General features: G+C 43.7%; 1 protein-coding gene across 2 annotated transcripts in view; it reads left to right on the top strand.

Moving 5' to 3' along the window:
• The window catches only part of LOC126297709 (regulator of G-protein signaling 7), a 221,400-nt gene that overhangs the window by 83,826 nt on the left and 111,672 nt on the right, over window positions 1-25,902 (top strand). For both annotated transcript variants that reach the window (XM_049988840.1, XM_049988841.1), the window contains exon 3: window positions 25,798-25,894. In XM_049988840.1, coding sequence (XP_049844797.1) covers window positions 25,798-25,894 — 97 coding nt within the window. The remainder of the gene's footprint in view (window positions 1-25,797; window positions 25,895-25,902) is intronic.

Below are 25,902 nucleotides of genomic sequence, written 5' to 3'. Positions count from 1 at the left end.
AGCAGAGAACAGTGGGCGGAGGTTGTCCAGGAGGCCAAGGCCAACAAGGGCTGTAGCGCCAAGGAGTAGTAGTAGAAGAAAAAGAATGTGTTTAGTAACAAAACTTTTAACTTCCATCTTGTGTTATCGACTTTTAAAAGAACATGGATGTTTTGTTACTCTATTCTGAAATACACAATGGAAATTTTGGAAAACGCACAATCGTAATCATGCCTTCAAAAGATGTGTAAATGTTAAATGATGTGGTTTATGTCATTAGTATTTCTGTATGTTATTTTTAAAAAATGTGTTTCCTCAAAAATGTATTTTTTGTGTTTATCAAGTTTTGAAGAAAAAAAGAACACTCCTCTATTGTAAACGAAGACACTTGTGAAAAATGATACATACTTAAAGTATTCTTATTTTATCCAAATCCCGTTTTTTACAGAAAAGTTTCAAAATTTCTATCTATAACGTCACAAAAAATTATACGCTATTGACAAAATGACTGGCACACACAGTTGAAAATTGATTTTTTTTTGCGAATAATTCCTGTAGACTCGAAAATGTTAACCTTCTGTTCTCCAGTGCTTCCCAGTTAAACTTGTGGATTATTTCTGTAACTTGTACTGACCCATCTGACTGGTAACGAACATACTGATAAGCCAAAACACCGCGACGTTTTATCCCCCCTGGTGGCGTTGCGGCACGTAACGCGGTAACAAAAGTATGTAGCGGAGCAGACACGGACGGAGGATCACCCTTGAAAAGGTATGGGCTACAAATGGGGAAATACACTGAGATAAACGACTTTGACAAAGGGCTGATTATTATCTCGCAGAGCCTGTGAACGATTATTCCGAAAACGGCGAAGCTGGTCGAATGTTCACGTACTACTGTCGCGAGAATCTACAGGAAGAGATAGGACACCACTAGTCGCTAAATAATTGGACGTCCATGACTCTTCACAGAACATGCAGCTTAGAGGCTTTTCTGCTCCGTAAAGTAGGATAGGTGGTGACCTGTGCCGAAAGAGGCCGAAAGAGCACAGTGCTGGTGCATCCACAGGTGTTTCGGTGCACACCATTCATCATACATTGTTGGGCATAGAGTTCCGCAGCAGACCACCTCTATGTGTTCACATGTTGATCCACTGACGTCGTTAATTACGATTGCAGTGGGCACGGGACCAACGGCATTCGACCGTCGATCAATGGAAACGTGTCGGTTCTTCGGGTGAACCACATTTTTTCTACGCTAAGCCGATGCTCGTCTCCTCAAACGCCGTCATCGAGGTGAATGGCGGCTGTAAACGTGCAGAGCGCCCTGGACACAGGTTGGCGGGAGCAATATTATGCTGTGGGCGACGTTCTCCTGCACTTGCACGGGATCTGTGGTACCCATCTGTCACTAACGGCGCTATCACTACATGCGCAAATCAGCGGCCCGTTATTTATTTGAATTACATGGCCAGTGGGTAGACATCTAATGCTAACAAACTGTCAGATCTCTGATACTCAGAATCAGTAATGTACTTCATTCCAAAGATGGACAAACAGTATATCTAAGCAGGTGATCATAATGTTTTGCAGTGGCGCTGACTTGGAGGGGGGGGGGGGGGGGGCAAGGTACTTTTTGCCTCCCTCCCCAATAGTTAAAAGTAGGGTCCTCGTCTCTCCCCCCCTCCTCCCCCCCCAGTATTCAAACATACATTTCTCACCGCTCTCTCCCCCTTCCTCATCCTTTGCTGGGAAATTAGTTAAAACTTGCACATACATTTTTGCATAATAATATGTAATGATTATGTAGGAAAAAAATACCGATTTTACGAGCTATTGCGTATTTCTTTCTGCTACTCCTCCAACCTCTGCATATGACGAACTGTCGTGATAGCATTTGTCCCCTGCATCTGTGTTATTCGCACCCTTTTACTGTACGGAGGTATGCGGGGAATCGAAAGCTCACCACGAGCTCGCAGCGCTTTGGCTGCTAGGACGAGCCCCACTTCCTTCCACAGCAGCCTGCTGGCAGTTTGTAAAAGAAACTAATGAGCAATAGTGACACCGAATTTGATGTCGATCGCTAGAGGGTTAGGTAACGTTAAGGACTCTTCATTCATTTTTGTAAATTCTATTGACAATCACTAGGTACATACAACACCACATAAATCAGCACCGGCTCCAGGGATTTTGCCGCCCCGCGCGAACATGTCAAGCGCCCCCCCCCCCCCTCCACCTCCTTCCCCCTTTTCCGACATAGTCAACTTTTCCCACAATATAGTTCATACATGACGCCTTATTTTGACATATGGCACTCATTCGTTTCTTTGTTGTGAATATGTCTTTAAGATCAAAGCAGCACTCAGTGATACGTTTACATTGCAATACATTTTAAGCCATTTTTGTTGGAGGAAACGTTTCTTTCGTAAATCGGAGCACACTGCTTCTGTACCATAGATACTTTTCAGTAAGACCCTTGATTTTACGAATAATTTGTATTTCCAATTTATTCTCACATTCCTTCATTTACAAAAGATGGATTTGCCGCCCCCAAAAATCTGCTGCCCTGGGCGATGGCACGGTTCACCTCCCCCCGCCCCCCCCCCCCCGCCCGCCCCCTCCATAGAGCCGGCTCTGACAATAATCAACAATATTGTTACATGGCTACTTCTTGTTCGGCGCACAGTACTGTTACGCAGGCTGCAGCTAATGTTGGCAGTGAACGTAAATATTCCAGAGCTGGGCATCGCCATCTTTCATCCCGTACTGTCCAGTTTAAAATGGACAAGTTTATAATTAGGAAGAAATGTGACAATGTGGCAAGTGTTTGCGATGGTGAAGCTAGACCCAGTGTTAGTGGTGCTGTGTGACAACAAAGACAGTTCGAGTCCAGTCCTGTCCTGGGAGCAGCAGCAGCCGAGGGCCATGGGTGACCAGTACAGCCACCTTCGTCCCATGGTTGGACAGAGCAGGCCAAATGGGGCGGAGGACGGCGGGGACAAGGGACTGTAACAGTCTCCGGAATCGCCGGCAGTAGAGCGGCGTGCGTCGCTACGCCTCGACGGGGGGCGACCAGGCTAGCACGGCTGACTTCCATCGTCGGACGGCCTTGATCACCGCAGCAGCGGTGTCGGCAGTCCAGGAGTGCTGAGGTGGCTGGACTCGCGAAACAGCGTGCAGGCGTCACACAGACATTACGCTTCTGCAACCTAGCTGAATAATGGGATACTTCCAGATACCACTGTATCACTCTGCACTGCCCCTTGACGTTATTGAACTTGCTCGGCCTTCTGACGAGAAACCGTGCGGTGGGTCCCGGCTTCAGCTCTGCCACCTGGAGTCCCTGGTTCAACCATCGATGGTCCGCAACACCTCCCTGTATTTGAATAAGCATGCCTATACTAGTTTATTTGGTGCTTCAGTGTATTATTTCCTTCAAAGTCGTTCTTTTCGGCAGCTACACTCTGAAGAAGTCATTGTTCCCAGTCTTGGAAGCAGCACGAAAGGCTTCAACTGATAGCGCCTTTAATATTTTGGTCATATATTCCAGAGTCCCAAAATGACGTGCTGTTAAGACATTTTTCAATTTCGGGAAAGGGAAAAAATGACAAGATCTCATATCAAGTGAATAGGGGGGGGGGGCGGAGAGGGGGAGGGGCTGTGAAGCAACAGGAAAGCCTTTTGAGGTCAATCGATCTGAATATTCACTCAATAATGGAAGTGGAAACAATGGCCGCTTTGCCTTCCTTGATGTACTGGGAGGAAGGTTGATGGTAAAATGGGGCATGCCATTTGTAGAAAGTCAGGACATGCTGATTTATATCTACAGGTTGATAATTTTGACCATCTGTATGAGTGAGAAGGGTTACTTCGTACCTTGGTTCATTTGGCTCACGTCATCTGAGACCCTGAAAGTTTGTCAGCCGAGGTAGCTCGTCTTGAAGGCCAGAGGCGGCGTTTGACGTCGGCGACCACGGTTAGCCTCGCGCCTGTGGAGCCTCGCAAAAATGTTGTTCAAGTTGTTAAAATTTTAACTGTTTAGTTATCCGTGTTCAAGTTGTTAAAATTTTAGCTGTTTAGTTATCCGTGTTTATTTCTGTACGATTGTAGTAGTATTTACCTAGGGTCGCCTGGCAACATTATGAAATTTAAGCTCCTATTACATGATGCACCTAAGGTGTATACCTATGCAGCAGTGCCCAAATCGTACATGTTTGGAATTAGACTGATCCAGATAGACCAATTACACAAGACACGCAGGATATACCTGCCGCAAATCTGCGCTTACGCAGTAGACATCAATAATGCACGAAACTCACAGACTCGCCTGTACAAAATTTCTGGCTACGTTTCTTTTTATTACTAAGTGAAAAATTGGTTATTTGTTAACTGTAAATAAGTTGTTACTTATACCGGTGCTTAGGAACATTTATCATTGTGTTTTGATTTATTTCATATTTGTAAGGTAAGTCAGTATCCTAATACATTTCTTATCCTGCTTGTCTGTCGTAAATTTTAGATAAATATTTCCTAAATAATTTTTATATTTTAATATATTTTTATTCTGTCATTACACATTGAAGAAAGAAAAACTTATTCTGCTATGTATGATGATCATATATCCTATTATCTCCGTGTTATAACATTGAGTAGTTTACGTAATGTACATATCAACCGATCTAACAAAAAATATTTATTAGATCTAAATGTCTGGATGACACCCAAGAGACAGAGACATAGGAAGGACATGGGAATTCAGCGAATGAAATGATGAAGAAAGACTGAGACGGTTATATTCAACAAAGCTATAAGTTCGAGTATGATGAAATTTCTTAACAAACCTTCTTCAGGTGTAACTGCTCCAGAGGCCTCTGATGAATCTGTCCTCTAAGTTTTTTTTAGTTTCTGAAACAGGACCAGCTTCAGGGTCGAATGAATCTCTTACCCTTTGTGATATAGTATCACAGCGAGCTGAAACTGCTGTGATCCAAGATTCTGGGCCGAATGATGGGTTAAAAAGTTAAAAGATATGCAACTCAGAAGAAACAAGAGCAGACTGTTCATTTAAGAGAATCAGTTATAGAATTAGATGCGGGGAAGTGCGTATTTCCAGTAACAGATTCTCAGCGTCTTGACGGTCCTCAACGCACAATCTGGAATTATAGAGCTTATCGAGAATCCCTTAACCTGAACTGTGGTGGAAACCATGGAAATTTGATAGATGTATTTAAATTGTTACCCAAATATGATGTAACACTAAGAGAGCACTTGCAACGTATTAATGAAAAGCAGCTTTGTCAACATTATGTGAGCCATGAAATCTAAAGTGAATTAATTACTTTACTAACCAAGTCTGTTATTAACGAAATTATGCACAAAGTCAAACAAGTAACATACTATGTCTTCATGCTCGATTGTACCAGGGATGTGAGCCTTGTGGAAGAAACGCGAATAATATTACGATTTTGCAGTTCCTGAACTGGATAGATAGAGGAACATTTCATTGGGTTTATTGCCTTTGCAGAGACAATGGGAGAGTATTTAACAAGTTCCCTTTAAAGGAACTAGAAAATAATGGCCTAGATACTCAAAACTGTCTAGGATAGGATATGATGTAGGCGCCAATATGGTTGGCATTAATAAAGGTGTCAGAACCAGAATACTCAATAGCAATCCACGAGCACATTTCTCGGCGTGCGGATGCCGTTGTTGAAATTTACATTTGACAGATGCAGCTTACATTTCTAAAATATCTGAGATATTTATCGGCTTTATCAGTAAAGTTTAAATTTTCCTTACAAAGCGAAGCAAGTGTTCGAATCTTATAAAAACTGAATTAAAATTGACATTAAAACGTCTGTCTGAAACACGATGGGAAAGCAGAATCGCAGCAGTAAAAGCAATATTTTTTCAGTTTACTGATGCCATCGAAAGCGTGAATGAGTTGAAAAATAAAGCTGATGATTCCAAAACTCTTAGCGACTGTGAAGTAGTCTTCAACCAAATGTTAACTTTTGAGTTTCTTTCCAGAATGAAATTTGAGTTTGTTGTTGCAATGCACGTGTGATACGAGATTTTACTACGTGTGAACAATATAATTAAGGTTGCGGTTACAGTGGCTCCAATAACGGTGGAGTCCGCCGATGGCCGACATCAGCCGGAGACGACCCAACTTTTCAATCAGTACGCCACTATGTGCGTGGTCACACTATAGCCGATCTTATCTTCCGAATGTACAGACTTCGGACGACAATCGACGAATTCAGTATCAGTTTGTTTTTTTAGGTCAAATCGACTGACGTCTCGCATACGAAATATGGAGCGTGAGAAACTGACAATTTTAGTCTAAGAAAGAGTGAGTTTGTGGCATCCTGTAAATGAAAAAAAAAACCTAATGGGGATATACACTAGGTAATCAAAAGTATCCGGACACCCCCCCCCCCCCAAAAAAAAATACGTTTTTCATGTTACGTGCAGAATGGAGCGCTCCGCGGAACTCGCGGACTTCGAACCTGGTCAGCTGATTGGGTGTCATTTGTGTCATCGTCAGCTGATTGGGTGTCATTTGTGCCATACTTCTGTAGACGAGATTTCCACACTCCTAAACATCCCTAGGTCCATTGTTTCCGATGTAATAGTGAAGTGGAAAAGAGAAGGGACAAGTACAGCACCAAAACGTACAGGCCGACCTCTGGTAAATGTCAAACGACGCCTTGCTTAGTGTAAGGAGCGTAAATATTGAACGACTGAACGGTGGAAAAACGTTGTGTCGAGTGACGAATCACTGTACACAATGTGGTGATCCGATGGCAGGGTGTGGGTATGGCGAATGCTCGGTGAACGTCATCTGTCAGCGTGTGTAGTGCCAAAAGTAAAATTCGTAGGCGGTCTGTTATGGTGTGGTCGTATTTTTCATGGAACGGGCTTGCACCCCTTGTTGTTTTGCGTGGCACTATTACAGCACAGGCTTTGTTTTAAGTACCTTCTTGCTTCCCACTGTCGAAGAGCAATTCGGTGATGGCGATTGCATCTTTCAACACGATCAAGCACCTGTTCATAATGCACAGCCTGTGGTGGAGTGGTTACGCGACAATAACATCCGTGTAGTGGACTGGCCTACACAGAGTCCTGACCTGAATCCTATAGAACACCTTTGGGATGTTTTGGAACGCCGAATTCGTGCCAGGCCTCACCGACCGACATCGATACCTCTCCTCAGTGCAGCAGTCCGTGAAGAATGGACTGGCATTCCCCAAGAAACCTTCCAGCATCTGATTGAACGTGTGCCTGCGAGAGTGGAAGCTGTTTTCAAGTCTAAGGGTGAGCTAACACCATATTGAATTCCAGCATTACCGGTGGAGGGCGCCACAAACTTGTAAGTCATTTTCAGCCAGGTGTTCGGATACTTTTGATCACATAGTGTAGTTCGGAACTGAAATCGCAAGCTTATTTGATACCTCAAATTCGCAAAATATTTATTGGAAATTTTAGGCATAGATTATAACATCAAAAACCAATTTGTTCAAGCGATAAGGGTGACGTATCTTATATACTTAAAACTACTGTACTGGATTTTTTGTGGTAGTTGTTATTAGTTGTCTACAAATTATTGTTACTGCTTAGTGGCGTTTAGTGCCAATAAGGTATGATTCTGTTAATATGAAGTGGTTCGCCAATGATGTGTACGGTATGTACTTCCCCTGTTAAGTGCTTTAGGTTTTCAGAGTATCTTGTGGCTACACTTTATGCTTGTCTTTCACTCGTGGGCTACATAACATTCATCGAAGGTTAATTGACGTACGTCTGGACAACTTGAAATAAATACAGCGAAAGAGAGTGTTTATAATTTTCTTTTCTGGGTTACCATGAATGATCTCGATTATGTAACAGAACGTTCCCCCGGTCATCTCATATATTTGTAAAACTCGTCTGATTTTTCAGACAACTGTGGACGTAGTGTATAGTACTCGCCACGTTCTTTACGAGACAGGAAAGCTCGCATTCAGCATCTCTTTAATTGCAGAAGTCGCTATGCAGCACTCGTATCCAGGCGCATAGGCGTCGTAGTATCCACCCTACCCTATGAGATTAAAATCTAAACTACTTCATACACAGAATAGATTCTAACTAACCTCCTTGGCCCTGCCAAAAACTGACGAAGGACATTGGACGCTGTCGGCCGATGTTATCGGGCGCACTCTGGCGACGGTGTCTGATGACCGTTGTCGGTGTCACTGTGAACGCAGCCTAAACGATGGCATCGGTCCAAACTGAACCTGACAGTCGCTATTGATACTTAAGTTCATTTCGTTGCTGGATTCAAGAATTCCGTCATACGGGAATTGAAACAAGCGCTGCAGAAGCTCGATTGTTCGTAGAAAAAGTAGTTACGAAATTCATGAACCTATACAATCTGTTGAAATGCAGAATAGAGTTAACTTTTTTTAAGACAATAATAGGTGCTATAATAGTCGACACTGAATGTCGATTCAAAGCACTCAGCGAATATTTTGAACGATTCGGTTTTATTTACGACATTACTTATTTGAAATCTTTATCCAAAGAGGACCTTCTCAAGCATTGTAATGATTTAGGTTCAATACCTCGAGAAGGGGAAAATAGCGACATACAACCTTTCGAACTGTATGAGGAACTCCATAGTACTCAATCAAAGACGGAAAACAACTTATTCGGTACATTTTTGAGTGAGAGATGATGTAATACCACGAGGAGGAACTATATTGGCCAGTATACAGGAGATATTTGATGATGCATTACCTCTGACGGAAGGAAAGTAATTTCAGAAGAGTAAGAAAGAGAAATCATTAGCTTTTTCACACCAAACTATGTGGTTCATTAGGGACTTAAGAGATAATCCTCTCTTCTTAGGTTTCCTGCAGCTGTGTGATGCTGTCACTGCCAAAATTAATGAATTCCCTCACCAAATTAGACAGTATGTTACTTGTGGCCAATCACACCCTGATTATGGCGTATAAAGTCATTCCCCATAATGACATCAAAATCCCACGTTTGCTTCATTAACGCTTCAATGTCAAACTCGTATGATCATCCATCATTGTCTGATTTGTCAAAACATGTTCCTGCAGGTTTTATTACTTCAGACCTAAACCACCAATATAACACTGAGGCGGCTTTAAGGCCTCTTTATCACCAGAGGATAAAAATGCCCCAGTCGATCAAAGTTCACTATTTTCTGCCTTCCATTTTCCCAACAAAATCACACTTGCCATCTCTTGCAACCTCAGAAAATTAACTGGGTTAACAGTTCTTTCTGGGGGTGGGAAATGGTAGCTGCACCTGCCCCCTGTACGTTTTCCTGATTAGATTGCCCATTCCCCTGTAAGTCTGAAAGCCAACCCAGCTATGGTTTACTTTTCCCGATGATCAAAGAAAGTTTATGCTTATGACCAACGTGATATGTTGGTCTCTTGTGACAGGTATTGGGTTACTTTGGTAAAACTCTGAAGCATTTCCTGGTGAACAGATGCCACATTTTCTGGTGTGCGGGCACGTTTTGAAATGTTTTTTGACTTGTTCAAAATAGATCCTGTCCAACACCATTTTCGGACAAAGCATTGCATGGCTCCCTTTGCTGCCACTTTGACACCATTAAACTTCTCATCAAACAGCTGGCCACACTGTTCCCATGAGTGGGTTGTCACGTAACAGTCCACGACAAACACCCACTGCTCCACTGTGAATATAATCGTCCCCATTGCACATATCCACTCTCACTGACACAGCCCACAGTATGCTCTGAACTGGTGTGGATCACATGGTGGGCGTACACGTGGTGTGTGCATATGGTGTAGTTATACACATATATTCACCTCCAGTCATATCCACTCGTCTGGGCCACTTTTATTTACCCCACACTGTTTTGATTTTGTTGGCAGCTTTCTTGCTGGGAGCGCATCAGAGACACAGTTACAAACAAACAAAAAACAGAATTTAGTTAGTAACAATAGTACAATCAAAGCAAAGATGAGAAAAAATGTCTGCAGAGGACACAGTTCTCTGATCATCTGTGCTGCTAGCTCACATAGACATTTGCCAGCAGATTGGCGATATGAGACAAAAGGCAAAGGCTAGCGATACTCCCATTAGTTGTGACATGTAGAGATGGTGGCATGGTGCACTGAAGCGTAATGGGACCCATGAGCTCTGGATGTGTGGCGAAGCAGCGACTGCGATGGTGAGGCAATGATGACAGTGATCTTGATGCCTGGACCATAATAGGCAGCTGAGGAGAAACTGTAGGACAGCAGTGTGAAAACTCACTGTTGGCTGGGACATGGCATCGGCCATAGGCAGCACCCCACGTGGTTGGTGCTCGTGCCCAGCATGCATGGGCATGTCTCATGATTGATACCAGTGGACTGCACCTTGTGGCACAGACAAAATCCACACACTACAGTGCTGACTAACATAAGGCGGCTGCAGGGCTGCATAAAAAACAGTGGCTCTTCACTGGAAACAAACACACTCATGTCGACACCCATCTATGGAAATATAATTATGTCTGAATTCAACTAATGGGACCTATCTTGCTTTTTTAATATCAGCTGTGCTGGATGGAAGCAGGCCAGACCAGCGAGTTGGCATCCGGGGTGGGTAGTCTTTCAATAATAATAAAATAATTGGCAAAACATGTTGTCCGCTTTATTATCTGTTGGTGGATACATTGGCATGCCTGTGGGAGACACCAGACATTTGGAGGGGCTGTTATGTCCAAAGTGTGGAATACATTATAGGGCTAAGGAAAGGCTAGACATGTCTCGACCGTCGCTCTGTTACTCGTGTCCGAGACCCCATGTGAGTTTTTTCCCATGCTTCCATTGCTTGAGAGCTGCAGTTGACTTTCCCTAAGGCATCTCTCAGCAACCCTTAAGATGTGAGCTATGCTCAATCCAGTATCACATGCTAGAATGGTACACGGTCCATTAAGAGTGGTCTTCCAACAAGCAGCAGTCTTAACCAACGAAACAAATTAAAAAAAAAAAAAATTGTCCCAATTCGCTGTAAATGGGTGGCTTCCTGCATATCAAATTCTAAGTAAGTCAGATCACCCTACTCTCAGGACTCAGTCCTGGATTGATTAGCAATCATTCCAGCCAATGTGTGCCACAGATCACATTTCACAGCGCAGAAATGCTGTCACACGTGTGTATGAAAAGGCCACGTGCAGAATCACGGTTTGAGGGGGTCTTTGTGTTTGGTTTCTGTTTGAGCTAGGAACATGGGCTAAAAGGTTTTTGGTTTAGCCCAGACAAGCGGCCATTTGTACAGCCATTCGAACATCTGTCTTACTGTAACTGTGTTACATTATATTAAGCAAGGTTTGAACGTCAAACAGGAGCTGGCGCCTAAGCAAATTGTGCAAAGTGGTTAATTCCTTTCGCAAAAGATTTTAATTAGACTAATTTATTGCTCAACTAATGATAGCATTTGTATGTACACCGTTCGTAGTTCACATGCAAAAAAACAGTAACCCTCGTTTGAATTTTACATGCAGAAACAGTCACCTTTAAAGAACTGTGGACTCTAGCGAGACTGATGGTTCAAATTTTGTCCACTGGTATATCGGATCGTGGTCTAAGATAAGTTTTAACCATCTGAAAAAATCTTGCTTCGTGTGGATTTGGCATGGAAAAAAACACGTATTTCTGGGACGATTTTGAAGTGCACAATCTTTATACCTTAAGCTTGTAGGAATCAATGAAAAATTTCCACGAAGGTAAATAAATGGGTGAAATTGAAACAATTTTTTTATGCAATGGTCTTCATCCGTTGTCGAGATATTGTGGTTTAAGATCGAGCTAAACGTAGCTTGTAAAATTCGTTCTTACTTCACCTGAATGCGCGGGAGCAGTTTAAACTGAAACATAATCATTCTTACGATAAAATTGAAAACTCGTTTTCAAAAATCTAGTTTTATTCGGATTTTACGCTCAAAAACCTTTTTGGTAAGTTCTTTTACCGCGCTACTTTTATGTTTCAGACTTACGCAAATAAGTTCAGATTTTGGAAGAAGGTGAAAAAAATATATGTAATTAATTGGTCGTTCTGTTATTTTGGGAAAACTTTATCCGTTGCCAGGATAAAACCGTCTGACGTTGCACATAATATGCACTTAAAATCCGGTTTTGCGCGAATCGTATGTGTCAAGACGGTTTAAAGTGACACAGATGATAACAAAAAATATAGATTCTTACGATAATTATAAGAAGCATTTACAAAAATCTTTCATCGTTCTGGTATTATATGCGAAAAAGCATGCGTGTGCACATGAAACTGTGCTTCGTAGAAATCGTAGCATTTGAAGCGCTGCATTTGGATAGATCTTTTTTAAACTGAGTATTACAGTTGATTATTGTTTCCCTGTTTACACATTAAAGATTTTATTCATCAGTGGCTTAAAATCATCGAAAACTCTTCGCATGCGCGAAACAATGAATGTAACAAACGAGAATTATGCCCAGCCTTGCACAAAATGACCTAGACTTATTGTTTGATACAGCATTTAAAGCTTTATCGATGACCACGCAGTTGGTTAAACTAACTCGAAAATTACTGTGTAAATAACTCTCAGACTAGAGGTCACCTGAATTCCAACACATAGAAAATTTTTTACTGCGTTATCTTCAAAAATTACTATGCTGTTTTGTAGAAATTTACTTTCGGACTGAACATGATTGATTGTGCCGGCCGCGGTGGTCGAGCGCTTCTACTTCTACATCTACATACATACTCCGCTATCCACCATACGGTGCGTAGCGGAGGGTACCTCGTACCATAACAAGCATCTTCTCTCCCTGTTCCACTCCCAAACAGAACGAGGGCATCTAGGCGCTTCAGTCCGAACCGCACGACTGCTACGGTCGCAGGTTCGTATCCTGCCTCGGGCATAGATACGTGTGATGTCCTCAGGTTAGTTAGGTTTAAGTAGTTGTAAGTTCTAGGGGACTCATCAGATATTAAGACCTATAGTGCTCAGAGCCATTTTTAGAACATTATTGATTTCCCCAATTTTGGTACAGGACTGAAAAGTTGATAATATTTCGTCGTGCATTCATTGTTTCGCAGTAGTTCTGTTTATGTCAACCAATCATACCTATACTTAATTCAGATTAAATTATTCACCTGAGTTCTCTAGCTGCGGCTTCTTAATTTTCAATTTTTACTATTGAAGACTTTAAATAAACAGTGACAAGAATTTGAAGATAAGAAATAACAACTAGATGTATGCTTTTCAATAGTTTATCGTTTTACAAACAGCCTGTTGCCTTCTGTTCCGGGTTCTTGGGCCAACGTTCATCTGACGATTTTTCTCACGTTTCGCCAGCACGAGTGGCTAAAAGTTTCGACCTTCATTACTTGTGGTGAACTGGAGCCGAGCTTGCGGCCGCAAACTATATGTACCTGGTGCGTCAATGTCCAAGGGCTTCTCCGCGGTCATTTCCGGAGTAATTCTCCTCTTGCTACCTGCAACGTTTTTTCGCTGCAGCACGGGAAGCCAGAATTCATTTACCTTGAGGCTTTCTTCTTTCTTGATGTTTCTGCATTTCTATAGCTTCTTTGAACAAGCAGGTGTGATAGCTCTTCTCTACAGCCAGGGCTTAGGTGTCGGCGAAGTTTACTAAGTGGTCGGTCTCAGACAGCACGTGCTCTGCCACGGGTGATTTCTCCACCTGCCCTAACCTGCAATGTCGCTTATGTTCTGTGACCCTGGTGTTTATTGATCGTTCAGTCATTCCAACATAAACTTTTCAGCGTGGTATACGGTATATTCGTGACATTACAAGCGGGTCCCTTTTCTCCTTTGCCGATCCTAGACACTCTATGATCTTTGTCAGTTTGTAAACAGTCTTTACGCCGTGTTTGCGCAATATACGTCCGATTGTGTCCGTCACTTTGGGAATGTGTGGCAGAAAGGCTGTACCCGAAATTTCTTTTTCGGATGTGTCACTTTGCTGAGTGTCTGACTTGTAATACACTCCTGGAAATGGAAAAAAGAACACATTGACACCGGTGTGTCAGACCCACCATACTTGATCCGGACACTGCGAGAGGGCAGTACAAGAAATGATCACACGCACGGCACAGCGGACACACCAGGAACCGCGGTGTTTGCCGTCGAATGGCGCTAGCTGCGCAGCATTTGTGCACCGCCGCCGTCAGTGTCAGCCAGTTTGCCGTGACATACGGAGCTCCATCGAAGTCTTTAACACTGGTAGCATGCCGCGACAGCGTGGACGTGAACCGTATGTGCAGTTGACGGACTTTGAGCGAGGGCGTATAGTGGGCATGCGGGAGGCCGGGTGGACGTACCGCCGAATTGCTCAACACGTGGGGCGTGAGGTCTCCACAGTACATCGATGTTGTCGCCAGTGGTCGGCGGAAGGTACACGTGCCCGTCGACCTGGGACCGGACCGCAGCGACGCACGGATGCATGCCAAAACCGTAGGATCCTACGCACTGCCGTAGGGGACCGCACCGCCACTTCCCAGCAAATTAGGGACACTGTTGCTCCTGGGGTATCGGCGAGGACCATTCGCAACCGTCTCCATGAAGCTGGGCTACGGTCCCGCACACCCTTAGGCCGTCTTCCGCTCACGCCCCAATATCGTGCAGCCCGCCTCCAGTGGTGTCGCGACAGGCGTGAATGGAGAGACGAATGGAGACGTGTCGTCTTCAGCGATGAGAGTCGCTTCTGCCTTGGTGCCAATGATGGTCGTATGCGTGTTTGGCGCCGTGCAGGTGAGCGCCACAATCAGGACTGCATACGACCGAGGCACACAGGGCCAACACCCGGCATCATGGTGTGGGGAGCGATCTCCTACACTGGCCGTACACCTCCGATGATCGTCGAGGGGACACTGAATAGTGCACGGTACATCCAAACCGTCATCGAACCCATCGTTCTACCATTCCTAGACCGGCAAGGGAACTTGCTGTTCCAACAAGACAATGCACGTCCGCATGTATCCCGTGCCACCCAACGTGCTCTAGAAGGTGTAAGTCAACTACCCTGGCCAGCAAGATCTCCGGATCTGTCCCCCATTGAGCATGTTTGGGACTGGATGAAGCGTCGTCTCATGCGGTCTGCACGTCCAGCACGAATGCTGGTCCAACTGAGGCGCCAGGTGGAAATGGCATGGCAAGCCGTTCCACAGGACTACATCCATCATCTCTACGATCGTCTCCATGGGAGAATAGCAGCCTGCATTGCTGCGAAAGGTGGATATTCACTGTACTAGTGCCGACATTGTGCATGCTCTGTTGCCTGTGTCTATGTGCCTGTGGTTCTGTCAGTGTGATCATGTGATGTATCTGACCCCAGGAATGTGTCAATAAAGTTTCCCCTTCCTGGGACAATGAATTCACGGTGTTATTATTTCAATTTCCAGGAGTGTATAACTTGTGGAGTACCAATTACTCCTCAGAACACTTTCTAGGTGTTGCATTTCGAGTCTGAAGTGTTGCTGCTCACATATTCGTATTGCCGTCGTTACGAGCGTATTAATAATATCTCTTTTGTGGCTCGGGCGGTGATTCAGTTTGTGCAGCTATCAGTCCATGTGTGTCTGTTTTCGATACATATTGTGTACCAGGTTTCCATCATTCCTCGTGACCAGCACATCTATAAATGGTAGTTTTTCGTCCTTTTCTAGCTCCATATAAATTTTATGTAGGCATGGAGTCTGTTCAAGTGTCTTAGGAAGTCACCAAGCTGTTACTCATCATGGCTCCACATAACGTAGGTATCATTGAAGTATCTGTACCACATCTTAGATTTACAAGGTGCCAAGTCTAGTGCCTCTGCTTCAAAATGTTCCATGAACAAGTTGACCACCACTGGACTAAGAGGACTACCCACGGGGACACCTTACAGCTGTTCGTAAAAGCTGTCATTCCACATGAAATAGATCTTGGTGGTACATGCATCAGATAGCTTGCTAAAATGGAACCAATGTGCCCCAGAAAAATTTGTGGTAAGGTCTTATGGGACCAAACTGCTGAGGTCATCGGTCCCTAAGCATATGCACTGCTTAATGTAACTTAAACTAACTAACGCTAAGGACAGCACATAACCATTTCCGAGAGAGGACTCGAACCTCCGACAGGTTCCTATGTATGTCAGTTGGCTGAGAAGACGCCTGGATTCACCGATTTGTATTCCATGTGATACACTGCGTTGGATCTGCACTTAGTTTTCGGTACGTTGGTGGATCTACTAGGTAGTTTGTCGTGTACGGTCTTTCTGCCACACATTCCCAGAGTGACAGACAGAATCTGTCATATTAAGCAGTGCATATGCTTAGGGACCGATGACCTCAGCAGTTTGGTCCCATAAGACCTTACCACAAATTTTTCTGGGGCACATTGGTTCCATTTTAGCAAGCTATCTGATGCATGTACCACCAAGATCTATTTCATGTGGAATGACAGCTTTTACGAACAGCTGTAAGGTGTCCCCGTGGGTAGTCCTCTTAGTCCAGTGGTGGTCAACTTGTTCATGGAACATTTTGAAGCAGAGGCACTAGACTTGGCACCTTGTAAATCTAAGATGTGGTACAGATACTTCAATGATACCTACGTTATGTGGAGCCATGATGAGTAACAGCTTGGTGACTTCCTAAGACACTTGAACAGACTCCATGCATACATAAAATTTATATGGAGCTAGAAAAGGACGAAAAACTACCATTTATAGATGTGCTGGTCACGAGGAATGATGGAAACCTGGTACACAATATGTATCGAAAACAGACACACATGGACTGATAGCTGCACAAACTGAATCACCGCCCGAGCCACAAAAGAGATATTATTAATACGCTCGTAACGACGGCAATACGAATATGTGAGCAGCAACACTTCAGACTCGAAATGCAACACCTAGAAAGTGTTCTGAGGAGTAATTGGTACTCCACAAGTTATACACTCCTGGAAATTGAAATAATAACACCGTGAATTCATTGTCCCAGGAAGGGGAAACTTTATTGACACATTCCTGGGGTCAGATACATCACATGATCACACTGACAGAACCACAGGCACATAGACACAGGCAACAGAGCATGCACAATGTCGGCACTAGTACAGTGAATATCCACCTTTCACAGCAATGCAGGCTGCTATTCTCCCATGGAGACGATCGTAGAGATGATGGATGTAGTCCTGTGGAACGGCTTGCCATGCCATTTCCACCTGGCGCCTCAGTTGGACCAGCATTCGTGCTGGACGTGCAGACCGCATGAGACGACGCTTCATCCAGTCCCAAACATGCTCAATGGGGGACAGATCCGGAGATCTTGCTGGCCAGGGTAGTTGACTTACACCTTCTAGAGCACGTTGGGTGGCACGGGATACATGCGGACGTGCATTGTCTTGTTGGAACAGCAAGTTCCCTTGCCGGTCTAGGAATGGTAGAACGATGGGTTCGATGACGGTTTGGATGTACCGTGCACTATTCAGTGTCCCCTCGACGATCATCGGAGGTGTACGGCCAGTGTAGGAGATCGCTCCCCACACCATGATGCCGGGTGTTGGCCCTGTGTGCCTCGGTCGTATGCAGTCCTGATTGTGGCGCTCACCTGCACGGCGCCAAACACGCATACGACCATCATTGGCACCAAGGCAGAAGCGACTCTCATCGCTGAAGACGACACGTCTCCATTCGTCTCTCCATTCACGCCTGTCGCGACACCACTGGAGGCGGGCTGCACGATATTGGGGCGTGAGCGGAAGACGGCCTAAGGGTGTGCGGGACCGTAGCCCAGCTTCATGGAGACGGTTGCGAATGGTCCTCGCCGATACCCCAGGAGCAACAGTGTCCCTAATTTGCTGGGAAGTGGCGGTGCGGTCCCCTACGGCAGTGCGTAGGATCCTACGGTTTTGGCATGCATCCGTGCGTCGCTGCGGTCCGGTCCCAGGTCGACGGGCACGTGCACCTTCGGCCGACCACTGGCGACAACATCGATGTACTGTGGAGACCTCACGCCCCACGTGTTGAGCAATTCGGCGGTACGTCCACCCGGCCTCCCGCATGCCCACTATACGCCCTCACTCAAAGTCCGTCAACTGCACATACGGTTCACGTCCACGCTGTCGCGGCATGCTACCAGTGTTAAAGGCTGCGCTGGAGCTCCGTATGCCACGGCAAACTGGCTGACACTGACGGCGGCGGTGCACAAATGCTGCGCAGCTAGCGCCATTCGACGGCCAACACCGCGGTTCCTGGTGTGTCCGCTGTGCCGTGCGTGTGATCATTGCTTGTACAGCCCTGTCGCAGTGTCCGGAGCAAGTATGGTGGGTCTGACACACCGGTGTCAATGTGTTCTTTTTTCCATTTCCAGGAGTGTAGTTATACCAGTTGGATTAGTTATAGTTGGTTTCAAGTTAAAGGACTTCAGTAGAACTTTAATTTCATCTTTAAATTTATTGGGTTTGGAGAAATCAACATTGAAATCTCCTTACTTGATTTTTTTTTTCTTGATCGTATTAACATTTTCTAACAGCCCTTCCATATTATTATAGAAAACTTTTTTATCCATAGTTCAGTTTGGTCGCAGCTTTCTACTTGTGGTTCCTTGGAAAGGGTCGGTCTCGTTCCCGCAACGGCACATCAGTCGGTCTCGTTCTAGGGGCCCTATTCTGTATAGTTCATACCGATCGGTGTAGTGGGTTAGTGTCGGTAGTGACGTCATTTTCGGTTCCTTATCGAAATATCCTATTCAGTAAGCTCCTGAGACTTGTTACGGAACAGTCCTCCCTCTGATTTTGCGACCGAGGGGTTTTGGATTTCGGTCTGGCCCTGTAGATAGGTGAGCTGTGGTTTATGTACACCTATAATTTGTTATTTTAAATAAATTTAGCTGTTTTAGCTTTGGATTTAGTGATTATGTTACTAAAGAATCAGCAGAGGTCGCATCTGGTTGGAAAGTGAGTTTTTAATAGACTATTTTCCTTTGTTAGGAATATGGTTAGGTTAGGTTGTTACTGTGAATGATTAATCCAAAACACGTTTTCGCTCAATAATCTCTCAAAATTCGTGTTATTTGTATGCAAATAAGTATTTAAACATCATTAAATATCAAGACATCGGCTCTGCTTACGTATATTACATGACTGTGAACTGACGTTACTAGTGACTTTGTGTACTTTTTCCCACGAATGGGTTAGTTAGTAATTATCGAAACGTGTTTACAACATTCAAGTAACAATGGAAAGCAACTATGTGAAGCCTGATATTGCAAACCTTCCAAACTATCACACATTTGCGGTTAGACAGGAATCTAAGAGCACAACTTAAATTACTGGGAATGTAACTAGGAGCAATCATCTTCATAAACTTGCTTGTCACGAGTATTTATCTGCGATCGAATCCTCGACCACAGTGGACAGAGATGAAAGATCTCCATTGTAATATTTTTAGACTGTAGCACTATATACGAAACATTTTCATTCACGAGATGCATGTTATAAACTTAGACGAACTGTAGGCGCTCTCGAAAATGCGTTTTTTTTTCAGTTTTGCTTTTAAGACCCAAATCGTTGACGCATCATATAGGGAATTGGGCTACTTAATCATTTGGGTCTCTAGGAGCGTGTTATCCACATTCTGTTTATCTTCTTATTCTTTGAAACTCTCAGAATCAATTTTTCGGGTGTTTTTTAGATGTATTACTACAGTGTGGTACAACACACTATTCCTAACTCATTTTCCGAAACGTAAAATCCAAAACACGAAGTCAGTGTGAATGAGAATAAGATAACATAATGCAGCATTTACGACAATTTGCAGAACAGAGTCAAATACGCTATCGTTATTATGCATGCATGAAAACATGCGGTCAGAGAAACTGTAAATTTTTTATGCATTTCAGCTGAGAATCATGGAAATGGATATACTGCGCCTGATACTGTTAAGGAGGATGTAAGGGCGATGAAAGCGGGCACGTCAGGTCAATGGAATGCGACATCATGCGTTATGGCAACGTAAACGCATTTTTCGGTACTTGAAAGAATAGCGCGTCTGTGTCGTCTGCCAGTCGCTTTGTGTTCGTGGCGCTGTGCGCGCTGCAGTGCGCATGCGCGGATCTGCGGCCGCTTGCTTTTGATTGGCTTGCGCGACACGTACCTACAGCAGCGCTTCGGTTCTCTAGACCCGAACGTTATCGCTGCGGCAATGCTTACTGAATAATGCAGGGACTCTAATTCGAGTACTAGACCGTTCGGTGCTATTGAGTACAGAAACGATCGGCACAATGGAGGAAAGATACAGAATAGGCACCCAGTCTTGGTCCCGTTCCCTTCGGTCTCGGTCTCCGTCGGCTGGACTCATCCTTCTTGGCATGGCCACTCGTCGCAGTTCCGCTGCCGACTGCTCCTAGTTAGTTCAGTGTCGAGTTCTTTGTTTCGTTCGCTGCCCACGCCTATTCTAGATCTGTTTCAAACCTTTTTTGAATTATGGACTTTGGTTCTTTTCTTATTCTATTCAGTGTCCACGACCGGCATTTAAAATGTATTTTATAATTACGTAAATTACATAAAAACTACGTGGTATGTAATGCATACATCTTTTCAGGTAACAAAATGGCATATCAGCTTACTTTACTATTCCAATAAACAGCAGAAGACATACTTATAAAACGGCAAGGGTATTTTTATTTATTTATTTATTTGTTTTTACACATGCGAAGGAAGTCGGCACGACACATACGGGTGGCCATTTTCCGTCTTTTTTTGATCCAAAATAAAACAGCATGATCATTGTTATGGAAGGCAGACCGACTTACAACCGAATGAAGCCTGTGCTCCATAGTCGAGTGTCTGGTGTCACTTTTTGTGTAGAGAATACGGTAACTTCTACAATATTATTTCAGTGGTACTGGGTGGCGCAGGAAAAATCGGCCCCGAGAGCTAGACTGCTCATTGTCGCCCACAAATCATCTATTGTTTCTAAGTTGTTGTTTGCATTAGCTTATCTGTTATTTCTTCACTGCCTAATTATTACATGTTCATCTATTCTGCTCATAGTGGTCAACAAATCGTTCGCAACTGGCGAGCAGTCTGTACTCAGGACCGGTTTTTCTTGCGCCACCTTATATTATTTCAGTCATATAACGCTACAGTTAGCTAAACAAGAGGTTTTGCGGAATCACGAAAATTACTTCTACAAGTGTGTGAGAATTGTGTAATGAATAAAAACTCTGTACTCCAAAGAGGAGGCGCCTTCTATCTTTAGTCACCTATGCTGCTAATTTTCAATTTTTCGTAAGAACCAGATACCATGCACAAATAATGGTTAACGAGTAAAAATAAACGGTTCCCAAAAAAGAGCAATCACCAGTGAACTAGTTCCCAAGGATGAACGAGTTTGCCCATCTCTACTACATATTCAGATTATAACTGTATTTTGATTTGGCAGTTCTGCTATTGACAGTTTACTGTCCCTTTCTGTGGATAAGCTGTCAGACTTGCTTATATTTTTGAACTCTATATTTTCTCAGACATATATGCAGCTACCACCATGCCTGAATATTTTTCTACAAAATGTGCCTGCTAATTTGAGCAGATGTAGGTGTGTTACATCTAACATGTCTGTTCAACAAGTGGTCAGTGAAACATGAAACAGGAATATCACTTAAATTGTTTAACAAGATTTCTATTTCATTCAGCTTGGTGGAAAGAGACTGCATATTCTGGAGGAGCAATCTGAAGTTTGAACTAGGGATTTTATTGAGTCTTGCTTGACCACTTAGGCCTACCTCTTTTATCATCTCTCATTGCAAGATGAAAAAAAATTCTTCGATCCGAGAGGTGGGTGATTACTTCTTGTTATCTGTTTAGCTGGTACACCTGCCTAGTATCGTGTAGGGTCCCTTCGAGTTCGCAGAAGTGCCGCAACACGACGTGGTATGTACTCCACTTACGTCTGGAGTGCTGCTGGAGGGAATTGACACAATGAATCCTGCAGTGCTGTCCATAAATCCGTAAGAATACAAGGTGGTGGTGATCTCTTCTGAACAGCACGTTGCAATGCATCCCAGATGTGCTCAGTAATGCTCATATCTGGGGAATCTGTTGGCCAGCGGAAGTGTTTACACTCCGGAGAATGTTCCTGGAGCCACTCTGTAGCAATTCTGGATGTGTGGGGTGTCGCATTGTCCTACTGGAATTGCCCAAGTTCGTCGTAAAGCAGGGAGTATCACGGGATTTCAAATGTATCAGGGAAATTTGGAAAAAAAGCTGGAAAAATATCTTTTTGCTCCAGCAGATGAAATAGTTTGTTTACTGAGGTATCATGCATCGTCGCTGGCTGTGCGCCACTCCTATTGCTTCTCCCCTCAGCTTGCAGTCAATGTCGCCACCACTTCCCATCTGGCTAGCAGTTGCCGAAGAGAGGCAGGGAGACGTGATTCGTGGTTTGTTTGAATCTGATTCTCAGAGACTGTAGGCACAGCGGCCTGAGACTGCGGTCATGAGTGCATGAGTTGTGTTTGAGTAATTGTGTGAATATGTGTGTGATCTCGGTTTCTGACAAATTCTATGGCCGAAAGTACAGTTCTGAGAGTGTGATTATCTTTTCTATGTGCCTGTCTGCGGCTCAGAGATCATCTTAACAGTAAGTTGCTACGTACCCTCTTTAGTATTGTTGCTCAGAGCATTTGCGCAAATTATCTGTTGCATGGTTTGATCATCGCAGTCTCATTTCATCAACGTGGTGTCTGTGACTCATGAATGAGTGGATTTCCACGATGGGCCAAAACCGCAGACAATTTCTGTGGGTGTCTCTAACGGATGGGGCCTGCCGCTCTCGAGTCCGTCGTCTTCCACCATTGTTCAGGCGCTGCCCATTGGATCCAGTCTCACTGATCTGTCCGCTGGATGGGTCTGTTTGTGTGTGGCGTAATGCGGCGGATTTTCGAGTCTCGGTCCGGCACACAGTTTTATCTGCCAGGAAGTTCTATATCAGAGCACACTCCACTGCAGAGTGTAAACCTCATTCTGGAAACATCACCCAGGCTGTGGCTAAGCCATGTATCCGCAATATCCTTTCTTCCAGGAGTGCTAGTTCTGCAAGGTACGCAGAAGAGCTTGGAAAGTAGGAGACGAAGTACTGGCGGAAGTAAAGTTGTGAGGACGGGGCGTGAGTCGTGCTTGGGTAGCTCAGATGGTAGAGCACTTGCCCGCGAAAGGCAAAAGGTTCCAAGTTCGAGCCTTGGTCCGGCAACACAGTTTTAATCTTCCAGGAAGTTTCATATCAGCGCACACTCCGCTGCAGAGTGAAAAGCGCATTCTGGAAGTATTGGTCCTATTACTGATTTGGAGAACACTTGGTAAGACGTTGTAAATGTTTTCAAAAATGTTGTATGAGTCTTTAGCATCGTTTGACCCACCCATTACCGGTAATATAACAGTATCACTCGCAATGAAGTCTTCGGCTAATTTATCAGTTCCACTAAAAAGTTCGCTGAAAGGAGCATTTGGCTTAATAAAACTTCGAATGTCATGAGGTTTTCTTCCAGAATGTTTCTCCCTTGTCTGCCTTGACTGTTACTCACTATCAAGACAGTCGGCTTCCGTACTGGATCCCTCGACTCGGATTTTTGATTCGTATGTTTATGTGCTTTATCTTCCAGAATCCCAATGGCGTCGTTAACAATAATTTTGTTTTCGCTGGTTGACATGTAAACACTGTCTTTACTTACTTACATGTTGCACTGCCTTTTTGCTAACTGGCATCAAAACAGTTCCTTTATCTGGAAGTCCATTTACTTGTTATGATGTATTTTTTCCTCGTTGGAGTTACTACTGGGCACACATAACATGAATTTACCTTCGTTTGCGGTTTTAAATTACCTGCGTTCGATGAACTTTTTACTGGACATCACTTTTCATTGGTTATATATTTGCTTAGTTTTTCCTCTAGTTCACTGATTTTCGCTAACAGAGCCTCTCTCCCCTCTTGCAGCACATAAATTATTTCATCTTTCGATGCTGACAATCAGTTTTTGGTCGCCATATGGCACGACAACATAGTTCTTCATTTTCGATCGTGTAGACAAAAAAATGGTTCAAATGGCTCTGAGCACTATGGGACTCAACTGCTTTGGTCATCAGTCCCCTAGAACTTAGAACTACTTAAACCTAACTAACCTAAGGACATCACACACATCCATGCCCGAGGCAGGATTCGAACCTGCGACCGTAGCAGTCGTGTAGACATACCTTTACTGTTATTTACTTTAAACGCACACGAGTAGTACAAATAGTCTTTGTCGCCACCATTTTTTAGACGCTTTGTCCATAATAAACTAGAATTTATATCAGTTTTCGTGAGCTGCAAATTCGTAACGATTCTACTCTGCGCCATCTTTAATCGGACACATCTAAAACAAAATAGTTTCAAATAAAGAAATATTGAAAAACTTTCAAAAAATAAAACAAAAACCTACTTGCACGCATGTGGCATTGACATAGTGGTGAAGCATGTGTGCTCTGAGTGGACACAAGACAGGTTCAATCATGAAAGGCAGGTATCTGTAGAGGAGCCAGACTAACGATGCACAACTATGCAGTTGGTTCGGAAGACAATAAAAAAAACCATACCAGATCAGTCGTCCCTAGAGTCAACAAAAATCTACATTGGTTGCCAAGCTGTGGCTGTCTAATGTCAGAACTGTGGTAGAGTAAGAGTAAGGAACCAGAATGAAAAATGCACAAAAAAAGGTGAATGTGTCCCGGGCAGAGTTAGGGGTACAAAAGAAGGGAAGCAGCTTTTTGATTTAATCTGGCAGCTTCAAAGTCATTTAAATCAACATATCTTGACATGGTTGCACTTTTTTATGAGTTAACCCTACTTCGCCTGCACAGTGAGCTCTCTTAGCTGCAAGGTGGTGGCACACTTGCGTCTTGGAATTTATAAGTTAAAGTCTGTGATCCTGTGACCAAAATCAAAATTTTGGCAGCCGTAATAAACAACACATAATAATATACATGTAATAGCGAAAAATGTTTTCCTGGGGGAGGGGGGGGGGGGGAGGAATAAAATTTCTGGGGGTAAAGTTGTTCCTCACGGGTTTTTCGATCTTTGGTTTGTTGGGGGGGGGGGGGGGAGCCTTGATTTTATCCTCCAAGGGGACCATTTCTGCCCCAAACTCACCTCCTGTAAAATGTATGTTGAGGGGTCTAAGAACAAACAAACACAGATGTATGTGCTTCTAGAGAGGGGGATGCATCTACAATAGGAAGTATCCTAGAGTCAGGATACATGCATCCTAAACTTTAATGACATGTTGTGTCATACAGCACAACATGACAAATGCCATGTTGGATGCCATTATAGCATGTGGCATGTTATACGACATGAAATCATGTGTCTTTACTTGACACACTGCTTTATATTAGATTACAGGGGGTACTTACACTAGCAAGTAAAAAAGTGCGATTATGCCAGGATATTTTGATTTAAATCTCTATGAAGCTTCCGGATAAGTTGGAAAGCTAGTCCATGTCTCTTACATCCCCAACTCTGCCCAGGACATATCTGCTTTTTTGTCATTTATATATGTTTATATGTGAAATTATATGAAACAAAGCAATTGTGTGTGAGGCACAATATGTTTTTTATTTCTTTTTTTAAACAAAACTGCTTCATAAATCTTAAAAAGCTATTATATATGTTCCATATAGATATGTTTTCTGTCCACTCCATGTCAGATAGTGTTGTTGTCCAAGAAACCAACTTTTCATTTAAAAATTTTAAAACACAACATTTCTTTCCAGATGGAGCAGATTGTTGAAAAAATGCAGGATGAAACAACTGGAGTACCTGTCAAAACAGTCAAAAGTTTCATGTCTAAAATACCATCTGTGTTCACAGGTATGTTT

Source organism: Schistocerca gregaria, chromosome X (assembly GCF_023897955.1).
Source record: "Schistocerca gregaria isolate iqSchGreg1 chromosome X, iqSchGreg1.2, whole genome shotgun sequence".
NCBI lineage: Eukaryota > Metazoa > Arthropoda > Insecta > Orthoptera > Acrididae > Schistocerca > Schistocerca gregaria.
The sequence above is the reverse complement of the archived record's forward strand: the minus strand, read 5'-3'. Positions and strand labels throughout refer to the sequence as shown.